The 12,835-nt window shown below is 25.3% G+C and overlaps 1 protein-coding gene across 1 annotated transcript; it reads left to right on the top strand.

The window, feature by feature from the left end:
- Nucleotides 1-9,423: 9,423 nt before the first annotated feature.
- OCT59_026515 (uncharacterized protein) lies at nt 9,424-10,496 on the top strand (the record flags this gene model as incomplete). Its single annotated transcript, XM_025331475.2, has 2 exons — nt 9,424-9,731; nt 10,286-10,496. The coding sequence occupies 2 exons, from the start codon at nt 9,424-9,426 to the stop codon at nt 10,494-10,496; spliced, it is 519 nt and encodes a 172-aa protein (XP_025187305.1).
- Nucleotides 10,497-12,835: the final 2,339 nt, after the last annotated feature.

Below are 12,835 nucleotides of genomic sequence, written 5' to 3'. Positions count from 1 at the left end.
TATAATTTTATATATTTGAAACTAGAATTTATTATAAAGTTTATATAAAATCAGATTCGAGTTTTTTTAGTATTGTTTAAAAAAAATCATAATTTTTAGGATATTTTTATATATAAGAATAAGATTTATTTATTAATAAATTATATTTAATTAGTTGTTAATAATATGATGAGTATTATATAAATTTTCTTTATAACATATGTTTATTGTATTGTATAATAATAAATTATTTATTATATTAGATAATTTGCAAAAAATTAATCAAAAAAAAACATCTTTAAAATTTTTAATAATAATAAATTAAACAAATAATATTTTAACAATTAGGGATCAACAAAATATTCAAATAAATTATTAAATTTATTTTAATAAAAATAAATCAAATAGTAATAAAATCATTTTAAATAGATTAATATTGGTAGAAATATAGAATTTTTCAACTTTTAGTTAAAAAATTTGAGTTTGATTAGTATTACTTCTAATAGTTAATTGTAAGCATATATGTAATTTATTTATAAAGTAAATTTATTTATTATGATATATAATATTAATTGCAAAAAATAGATTTTTTACAACTAAAAAATTTCATTCTGAATAAATATAAAATGAAGATAAGTAAGTTATTATAAAAAAATACTAATAATTCCCTTAGTCCTATATATGTAAATTCAAATGATGATTTAAAAGATTTATGACTCTTGTAATAATGGTTTTTTAAATAGAATTCCATTTTTATAAATTTTAATTTTGTAAGACAACTTAAATGATGTTAAATTGATAAAAGGTATCAAGCTGCATCTACTAATTGACTTTAATTAAATTAATTATACGCGATGATGGATCTATCACTAGAATACTATGAAACTTGATTACAATTGCAGCAAAAATTACGCTCAATAAAAAAAACAAAGACATTTTAATGCAGCAGCAGGATTACAGTATATAGGCTTAATAATCTACTTTCTTTATCTGATAAATCACGCCATAAATGTGTCCTTGATGAAGAGCATCAATTCTTATATGCACTCACGTAAATTTTTTAATAGAAACGAACATAGTTACCCACATATTAAAACTTCTTGTATATTTGATGGATAATTAATAATATTAAATCAAATAAACATTATGATTAAAGATAATCAGTAGCTTTTCGGTCTTTTTTATTCAGGCCGGTCTTTGGGAAAATAACAATATTTGTACTCTTGAAATTTTGTAGCACAGTGAAAGACCGCAAAGTGGCTTGATCCTACTTTTCCTAAGATCATTACTGGTAAAAATCATAAAAGACCGGGAAACATGGCATTTTATTCCTTAGACGCTGCACGGTTTATTGGATCAAGACCAAAATTTGCTGTTTATTAGTCCTCAATCTGTTCTACAGTACCACAAAGTTTTAAGGCGCAGTTGCTGTTACTTTTCCAAATATTCCAAAGACCGCTCAGGACCGAGTGGGACCGACGGGAACGTAAGACCACCTTTAATTGTGATGTTATCGCCCAATTTTCTTTAATCCTTACTTATAGTTTCGTTGTGGAAGAGGATGAATATTAGCTGACCTATAGTTGACAATTGTATTAAACGAACCATGATAACTACTTGATATATTAGATCTTAATCATATTTACCTTTCAGTTTATTGTTTGAAGCGTTACTTGGCCAGGAGAAATAATATCGTTATTGTTTGAAAGTGCTATTGGACGTAGCGTAATTTAATTATATCTTCAGAAGAACCAGTGGAACAGGTAAACTATCTTTAATGCATACTTTACTTTCACAATAAAAATCATATCTGATACCTTAATGAAACCTTCAGGATTGTACAGTAAATGGAGAATCATCAGGATCAAAAGTTACCTGTTACACATAAACCAATTTGTCTCCACATCCCATTGTTTTTTTTGATTTCACAAGTTTTTAACTACCATAAATTATCTGACCTTGTACTAAGTACCATAAATAGACTTGAAGCAAAACAACTATTCAGACAAATAACCAGAAACTTTGATTGATGATGCAATCTGATCAGCCGTACAAGATAATATGTAAATACTATTAGCCACTAATGGATTAGTCTTATAGTCTAATTGCTTCATAAGTGTTCACGTAATACATTTTGATCCACCCTTAAAAAGTTGGTATTATTATTGATTCATAATGTTATCGTCAAATCATTGTCAAAACTTTGATATTAAGGACAGTTCTTCACAATTGGTTTAATGAATGTATCTCCACCATAATAAAAGCGGTTCGACAGATATATCTTTTGTCACTCCTCAGAAAACTACGGGTACCATAAACTAAAACGCTTCTCTCAACATGCAAAGGAGGTTCTCTTTGTCGTTTGAACTTTGTAATCCACCTGTGTATACAATATACATACATGATATTGATGGAATGGATCTATACTACATCATCATAAAACGTTTATTCCTCATAAATATCCATATTAACGACATTTTGACAATGCAATAAAAAACTCGTGATTTGTATCACCTCTGCATACAACTTTCCTAATCTGACCAAAGGCGTTTTTCGCTTAAAGAAGGTTTCGCAATACCAGAGAATTATACTATTCTCTTAGCGTTGCTCGCTAATGTTTCTAGTATAATTACAGTAGCAGTATTAATATTTTTTTGATGAAACAATTTTTTTTGAAATAGTTGTCCAGTATAGTATGTTTCGAGCTTTTTGTCTGTATTTGTTCACTATTCAGTATTAACACCCATTTTTTTTTAAAAAAAAAAAATTATATTTTGTGCAAGAAAGTCCGTTAAATAATAAGAAGAAATTTAGAATTTTTAACATTTTGGGCATTTTTTATAGCACGTTTATTAAAAATACTTGTTATACTATTTTCTTTGTCTTACCTCGTGTATTTGATACTAATCTATTATAGCTATTGGTGTAACATTAGTGACCTAATCCCGTAAAAAAAAAAATTAACCTTAAACCCAATTAGTTTTTATTCACTCATTTACAACCTAATTTAATAAAAAATAAAAAATAAAAAAAAAAATTCGTATTTTTATTAATAATATTAATAAAAATAAAAAATAACAATAAAAAAAAAAAGTATCTCTAGAAATTTCTATTATAAATAAATCTATTAATAAAAAAAAAAATTCTTTGTTTTAAAATTCGGTCACATTTTTTTAAATAAGTTATTATTTCAAGACAACGAAAACGGAATTTCAATTCCATAAATTAACGGTTCTTTCCTTTTTCATTTTTCAAATAAATGTAATAAGTGTAACGGGTGACACCACCAAAAAAAAATTCAATTGATTGGTATTAGCAATGATACACACAATTCGGAGTTTGACCGATCGCGCGAAAAGACAATATTAGTGAAAACATGAATAATAATATAACATCATATTTAATATTAAAAATAGTTTAGTTTAAAGGAACAAAGAATAGCGCGATAAAAAAATTTATCATCATAAGGTCTAGTGAAGAATTGTGTCATCAGGTTCATATGACGACCATAAGTCGCAGTTAGGTCTTAAAAGGCATAATGCGATGATAAATTGAAATAGATTATTATTTTCTTCTTTTAGTAATTTAAAAATTATGCCTTCTAAAAAAAATCTATACAAGAATTTAATTGTGTTATTATAATGTTCGAAAAATTGAACTTTTGTATGATTTTTATTTTAAATCGAATCATCAAAGTTCCTTAAAAGATTTCCGGGAAGATTTCCTGGGAAGATTTCCTTGTATTATTTTATTTAAAAAGTGAATTGCTTATTTTTAAAAACCGTTCTTTTTTTAGAGCATTCATTACTAATTGTTTTATTTTATCTTTTTTTCTTTGTTAAAAAAATTTATATTGTTCTTTTAAAGATGAGCGAGTATTTGTAATACATGCTTTTTTGTATATACAGTAATTTTAATTTGCAATTATTGCAACCGGAATTCATATTCATAATTAATGATGTAAATAAAATAATAACAAAAAAAAAACCTGTTTGTCTAATCTTAGAACTTTTTTTTTTTTTTTTTTTTTATGATAATTAAAGAAAAATTTCTAGTTTTCTTTTTTTATTTATTTTATTTTTTTTTTTATTATTGTTTAACTTTTCCATAAAGAAGGAGGTCAATCAATCTCAATTAGTTCAATTATGCAGGTTACAAGATTCGACATGGGAACTCCACTTTTGGGAGGAAATTGTCATCGGAACTTTAGTTTTTTTTGTCCCGAAATAAAAAAAAAATTAGAATAAATGCACAAGTAGGAAAATTATTATAAACAGCTAATCGATATGAGGCAATGTATGATGTAAAAAAAAAGTGGACTGATTTTTTTGTGAAACATCAATAACAAAAAAAAAAATATATATATATAATAATAATAAAGAATTTTGAATGTCATAATAATAATTTTTTTTAAAATAATAATAATAATAATAATAACAACAACAATAATAATAATATAACTTTTTTTTATTTATACGTGGAGATCTTACTTTAACGAGATTTTTTAGAGGAAAATTTTTTTTTTTTTTTATAATTATCGATTAATTCAATTGATCAAATCGAAAAAAAAATTATTTATCGCATGAATAATAAATAATGCCATTTTGACAACAAATACTGTATATCAAATATATTTTTAAAATACTATATATACAGTATATCATTAACGTGTGTTACAAATAATCACAATTCATCATTAATTCGGCACTCGCATGTTTTCATTATTGCGGTTATATTGTAGTATTTTATATCAGAGTATGGTTAAAGCTTTTTATCGGCAAATCTCCAAAGAAATTCATGATAAATCTTTTGTGCGTCCATTTTCGGACCAATTATTGTTAAGTAGTTTCTTTTTACATTATATAAATGAATCGGAAAGAAAATATTGTCCTTTTTTAAAAATTATAATAATTACAATGTAAATATTAAAGTTTTATTGTAAAAAATTATCACAATAAAAGGAATTTTATTTAGGAAATTGAAGAAATGTTCTTTGTAACAATCGTATCGCAAATTTATACCCATTTTTTCCATATCAGATATAAAGTTCAATTAATTTTTTGCCTTGCGCTTGCCTCAGGTCCTTACGCCCATAATCCTCTTGACCCTAAATTCTTATTGGTGAAAAGGTTAGGATAAAGTTACGCGCCTTTTTCTTTTTACATGAAATTTCTCCTTTACAAAAACAAAAAAGTTGTGCTACATAATTAAAAATTTTGTCAATCCCTGCGTTATCAAAAATATATGTTTTAGGGAAATTTTTTTTTTTATTTCGTTAATATAAAAGTTCAATAATAACAATAATCAATTCTGGTAATTGATAATCGATTTTTTGAATGAATGAAGGATGAAAGGAAATTTTAATTAAATTTATTAAAATTGTTGATAAAATAAAGGGTGTGCCAAATTTTCCAAGAAACAATGACTTTTACCCAATTACTGCAAATATATATTTCTTTTTTTAAAAGTTCCCGCGCATTTAAATAAAAAATGGAGGGCATTGATTTAAATAATTCATAAACAAATTATAGTTTAAGTTAAACTTTTTTTTTTAAAAAAAAAAATATATATATATTTATGTATACATTTAATATATGTATATATACTGTATATATTTATGTATACATTATATATGTATATTATATGTATATATTTATATTTATATATATATATATATATTTATGTATACATTATATATGTATATGTATATATATATGTATATATATAAAAAAATATATATATAAAAAAAATACTTACCCGATTTATTTACGCGGCCTCCAATGTGGTGTATGTGGTGAACCAAAGCGAACTTTATATGCTTATATGTATAGAGATCTGCTCGTAAATATAAACAATAAAATCTCTTTTTGGCATTACCAAAATAAAATTTCCCCCATTTCCCCATTTTTTTTGGTTTTTTTCTTAAATGTACGGTTACTACGATTTTGCTTCACCTCTTTCGAATATTTTTTTTTTCTTTACTATTTTTTACTAGTTTTTCTTTGTTGGAGAAAGGGCGTATACTAAAAAAAGACCACAAGATTTGATTCAATTTCATTTTGAAAGAAAAATCAAGTATATTTTTAACGCTTGTTATATAATATCTAATAATTTTTAAATTATTATTATTATGGATCATCATATCTGTTCTTTATTACTAAAATGTCTTCCTTTAAAAAATTAAATTCAAACCTTCACTTATAGTAGATTTCAAAAAATAACGAAACATCACTTCTTGAGAAACTTGGTATGATTCGACAAACTATGATTCAATATAAAATATAAATTATGTCACTGTATTCTCCGAATATATTGATACTTTATTTCTAAGTAAAGCTTTCGACATGTGACTATATGTCTGTCTTCGCAGCAATCCGAAAATTTGCCGATATTATATCCGAAATTCTGCAGGATTTTATTTTTTATTAAGGTTTATACTATTCACTTTCAGTTATATTTGACGAAACGTCATAGTAAAATTTTTTTTTTTTTTTTGCAATTATTAATCTCCTTTCAATTCAGAACTATACTACTTTAACAAGCATCATGCTTTCCTGAAAGGTCATACTAAATGGATATCTCAAAAGGGAATGTTTAATCGACATATGACCTTATTTTTTTTTTTTTTTTTTTTAACTTTAATTTAAAACTTTTACCTCATTTATTGTGCCCAGACATTGCCCAGACCCTGTGACCTTCCTCCTTTGTTTTATATTAATTTTCTTTATTGGGATGATCGATGCGGAAACAAACCTCAATCGGCTCAATGGTATGTACAACTAACTTATCTGTAATAATCGAGTGCATCAATTATATCAATATATTTTAGCGTCATCTACAATATACCAAAGATCTGGATTTCCAGTGACACGCAATTTACTTTCTCATTAAAGGCGGATAATGACAACAAAAAAAAGGAAAAAAAGGCAGAATAAGTTTAGAATATTTACAAATATGGCACTATGAGAACAAGAATGTAAGTTATGAAGTCACTATTACCAAAAAGTTAAGTTATATCATGTTTTGCTGCATTGAATATCTCAATTTTAACTAGTTAACATTTTTGATGATTATTAAGTTTTCACATCTCTTTTTTATTATATTTTTTTTATTTGGAATAGCCTTATTATAAAAATTAGAGGTTCCTCAATAATATGCATAATTTACAGGTCAATAGTTTGCAATATCTTTTATATTTTTTTAGTAAAATTATCATTCTCAATGTATGATTTTCGGTGCTTAGGTCTTCATGATGTTATTCGCTTTGATAACATTAACTGGTCATGTGAGGGATTGAAATTCAACTTAATAAGTCCGGTATTAATTTTCTTCGTATATGAATGTACCAGAAATCATGATAATGTACATTTTTATTATAAATTTGCTCGTAAAACGATTTTCTCGATTTGTAACCGTAAATCATTTTTTAATATTTGGAAGTTGTACTAACACCTTATTGTTGATTACGTTTAATTCAGATGATTTAATTACTTAACGTTTCAAATATTACCAAAGCCATCTTTAAGTCATCACTCATTACCTCATTGTTTTTTCTCATCTTTGTTTATGTACATATTAGTTAAATAAAGAACTAAAATTTAGGTTATGCAAATGCAAATGCAAATTCGTGCGACAATCAATTTCATTGTAAGAAAATTTGCCTTTCTTCCATAAGTTTTTGATGAAATTTAAACAAAACTGAATTTAGTAATAATTATATCTTCAGCCAATTTAATTTAGCTAAAATAACTTTTATGTTTCGCTTACAAATTTAATTGTCTGTGTATAACTTGGTTCGCTTTTCTATCTTAGATAATTGACATGTAGATAAGTTAGATAAGTTCGTGGTACAATCTGACCGATCAAATGGCTGTATATTATGTATCAATGTACTTTATACTATTAATAAAATTAATAAAATTAATAAAATTGAAACCAATCCTAATAATAATAATAATAATAATAAGCGTGAATGAAAAAATTTTCTTATTCTAAAAATGTAATATACATATTTTAGCTAATATTTTGGGAAAAACTCTTAATAGTAAAATGATATTAATATCCCTAATTAGGAAATTGTAATGAACTAAGTCACTCGGATAGTCACCTGAAACTGAAACTGCATTTGCATTACACGGAATTTCCCGCCCTACTTATGGTACAATAACAAACGGTCAGAAATCATAATAAAAGAGCTGAAACATTTTATTAATTGTTATCTGTAATTTTTTCCTTTTACGGTTTTCCCTTTTTTTTTATTTCCTTATACGATATGTACGTTTTTTTTCAAAAATAATTAGTTAATAATTAAAAAAGAAATAAAAATTTTAAATATAGATTTTGTAATAATCATTACATGAATTACATGAATAAAAAAATAAACATTTATATCCGCAGAATTTGTAATAATCATAAAAACAACATTACGTAAATAATGTGAATAATAAATAAGCATTTATATCCACATTTATTCCAATTTGTTCCCAATTTATTCACAATAAAGTAATGTGATGAATTTATAACTTGATAAATAAAATAATCGTAGAATAAAAAAAAAAAACTTTTTTAGTCGAAATATTATTAGCCAAAGAAAAAAATAATTCGTCATTTCGTCATAAGCTCGGATTTAATGGTGTAATTTGTTGTCACTTGTTACGTTTTTGTTGTACGTATTTGGTGTATGAGTGGTTTTTGGTTTTGAGTCATCAGGTTTCACATCATAAATATTTTGTAATTTACAATAAATACAAATAAAAAAAAAATAAAATAGTAAATTCTCCTAACAATCACAGTATATTGTATAATTGTAAAATAAAAAATTTTTTTTTTTTCTACGCGTTATTTATTTTATTTATTTACTATTTACGAAAACCACAGTAGATCAGGAAAAAAAAAAAAATTTTTTTTCATTTAAATACCAAGATTTTTCGAAGAGAAATTTTTTTAGCAGAAAAAAAAATCCATTTTTTTTTTTTTTGGATTTTAACGTTTTTAACGAATTTTTTTTCTTTTTTAAAATCCCTTTTTTATTTTTTCGTTATTTTTTAAAAGTATCGGTAAAAGTTTTTAATTTTTCAAAAACAAAAAAACGAGATACGCTTAAAAAAAATTTTTGATTTTTTAAAATAATTCGATCACGAAAAAACATTTTCCGTTATTTTTTTTTTTTTAAAAAAAAAAACAAATCTTTTTTTTATATTTAACGAAATTTTTTATTAAAAATTTTTTTTTGTTCCTTTTTCATTTTTTCATTATTTTGAAAGTACGGTAAAAGTTCTAATTTTTCAGAAACAAAAAAAAGAAAATTTTGATTTTTAAAATAATTTCCCGCTTTTTTTTTTTTTTTAAAAAAAAAACAAATTTTTTATTTAACGAAATTTTTATTAAAAATTTTTTGTACAAAAATATAATTCCCTTTTTTTCTTAAAAAAAAAAAAAAAAAAAATGGAACCAGCCACTTATTCTGGCAACCCATCTGTTAACTATCATATTTCCTCTCATAACAAACAACCTGATATTTGCCAAGAGAAATTACATGAAGAACACGAACAAAAGAAACTATCAAGAAATGATAATGTTGTTACGATAGGAAATATTGGAATTATTAGCAAACAACTCCAACAACAAGAAGATTCTACTTTATGCGCAGAAGAGAAGAATTGTATGAAGAACACTTTATGGAGACGTATGGGTCCATCAGTTGGTCGTGTTGGGAAAGGAAACAATCTTGTCTCTCCAAAAACTTTAAAATGGTAAGTTTTAAGAGTTTAAAGGAAGAAGGGAAAAGAAAGAAATTTTTTTTTTCTCTCCACTACTATGGATATAAATACTCTTTTTTTTTAAGGAGGCGTATGAGTCATCTGTGACCAACCTTATTTTAGCCTTTCACCCCAAAAAAATTTAAGGGGTTGTGAAGAATAATGTGAGGCGAAGCACACGGAGATAAATTCGAAAAAATAAATTCAATCTTGTCTTGATATGTTTGTATGGTGCCACCATATATATATCTATCAAGAAAATCTTACCACACTCACTTCGTCACGTGATGACCTGTTTACTGAGGACATCGGACATCTATTTGTCACTGCATTATATGTCACCTGTACTACCCCGTTTAAAGTACTATTTCTATTGTGACAGGTAGTGTGGTAAGATTCCCCAAAGACCAGTCGTACAATATTAGATAATCAGATGAAATTGCCTTTTTTTTGAATTTGAGCCACATCAATTAGACTATTTTTTTTTTTGAATATTTCAATATTTCTCTTTATTAATTTTTGTCATTTTCTTCTATTACTTCTATTAGTTCTGTCTATCAAAAAAAAGATATAGATTCTGAGAAAAATCCTAAGATCAACCCATCATATATCAACCGTATAGTTCATAAACGTAGAAAACTTCGACAAATAAGACATGTCGATAATAATTCATTTTTAAACCATATTAGACGTCTACCGAGACAGAATACGACCGATCCATATGAAGTCCAATTTTTTCATGGTTCCAATTTCTACTGAAAGTGATTACGTTCGCTTTCGTTACTTCGTTTATTCAAATAATTTCGAAATCGTTATTTCTAATTTATGAATTTCATTATATGACAAAATCGAATTTTATGACGAAATATTTCATTGACAATCTCGGAGTTAATGAATTTACCGATTTTCCATTTTTAAAAATTAGTCGTACAACATAATAATGTATAAATAAATAATATGAATTTTTATTATGTTATTAATTAAGCAAGCAAATCTCAACATCATTTTTTATTCGGTTTATATACATTTCGGTTTTTTTTTTTAAAGTACTATTTTTAACGTAGCTTTATATTTTTTTTTTTAATTTCCGTTATTATATTTTGCATACACTTATTTTATATAAGAAAATAAATTATTTTTTTTTATTTATTTTTTTTTATTTTGAAAATTTAAGTACGGTAATTTACTTATTATAATTAAAAAAAAAAAATTGTTACTAATTTTTATAAATTTTTTTTTTTTTTTTTTTCATAAAAATTTTTTATGTTCAAGTATTATATATATATATTTTGGATTTTTCAATAAAATAATAGACTTGTTCAATAATAGAAAATCATTCGTGAGCGATCCTTTGCCTTTTTTAATTCTAAAAAAGTAAATGTGTTACCAATTGATGATCATACGTAAAACTAGGGGAGGGATGTTCTAGATAAAATGGCGGATTTTTAATCGGCTAATAGAATGTTTAATGGGGTTCCCTTGTTTTAGTTATGACTTATGAACTGTGTTTATTATTCACTCTTATTCACTCACTCGTTATTATCTCCCCAAGTATCTCCTCCTCGTATCTCCCAAATATCTCCTCTCAAAAAAAAATTTCTTTCACTAATTGGATACACCTAGAATTTTCTAATAAATATTTTTTGACCAACAGAATCAAATAGACATTAATTTCAATTAAATAATGATCTACCTTTTTGTTAGCAACTTTTTCGGTCGAAGATTTTAAAAAAACTAAATAATATTAAATAATATAAATAATATAAAATAAAAATAAAATAAAATATGAGAAAGAAAAACAATTGTTTCTCGTACTTTGATTAAAGGTTTTTTTGTACTAGTATGTACTAGTGTTGATGCAAAAAAGTAATGACCGTTTATTAAATGTTGAAAGATGATGATGACTCGGAGTTGACTCGGTGAAAATCCACCACATGATACACCTGTCAAAACACAAAACACAACTATTGATTTACCTGATTTACCTGTTAAAAATTTATTTTATGGTTTAAATATTTATACAGCTTACTTTTAATATTCTTTTTTATATACTATTTAGTAAATATAATGTATTTAACAAAAAAAAAAAATCCATTTCTTTTAAAAGTATGATTACTATAGGCATACTTCACATTTTTTCCTTTAATTTTTTACAAAGGAAAGATATATATATACATATATACCACTATATAGTAGTACTATATACTAGTAAATAGTAATGCATATCAAAGCGGCTAGTAATAGAATATTCCCAATCGCTGCGGATTTCATTTATAGAATCATCGATTATAATAGTGATGATCACTTATATTAAATTCATTGCCACATGAAGATCATTTTTTATTTTGTTAATATAAATTATAATTATATTACACATTCACTGCACCATTAAAATCACATAATGTGCACGTTATTTAAAAAATCAAGCAGATCACTTTATTGTATTTTTTCATAAAATAAACTTATACAATAATTTAGTGCTGTTGCTGAGACTACTTCTATCGTTGACAGGTACAATAACTACCCTTGTATGCTCATCCATATTTATGTGAAAGAACCACATTTGTCTCATCTATATTATTCCGCTCATTTCCATTCTTACATGTGCTCAAAGTCATAAGAACAACTAGCCTTGTTAGGTTCACTCCAAAATCTGAGCTTTTTTTCTCCTGTCATGAAATGAACCCTGATTTCTTTGATGTCATGCCTTAATTTTGCTACTTCAGCTTTAAACTCTGCAGTCAGCATTCTCATCATCATGCCCGGCATTTACTTCAACAATTTCGCATTCTCGACCCCAGGCTCAGTAATACGTTACCTATTTCATATTGCATGACTTAATAATAAATACAGAATTTATTCTCGTGCCCATTTTCTTTACATCTTCCTTTAGGTAATTGGGTTGTTACATTTGTAACATCAATCATAAAATTTTTTATTAATAAAAAGTTCGGTCAGAATCATCTTTCAAAGGCGACTCAGTAAATCAGATGTTTGCTAATTAAGAAAGCGACAGTAGTACATGTGGTGAAATGTTTGAGACGACCCGTCCTGAAAAAATTTTGTCTACCCATCCATCGTGATTTTTTCATAAATAT

The sequence above is a fragment of the Rhizophagus irregularis genome, chromosome 6, assembly GCF_026210795.1.
Source record: "Rhizophagus irregularis chromosome 6, complete sequence".
In the NCBI taxonomy this organism is placed as follows: domain Eukaryota; kingdom Fungi; phylum Glomeromycota; class Glomeromycetes; order Glomerales; family Glomeraceae; genus Rhizophagus; species Rhizophagus irregularis.
The sequence above is the reverse complement of the archived record's forward strand: the minus strand, read 5'-3'. Positions and strand labels throughout refer to the sequence as shown.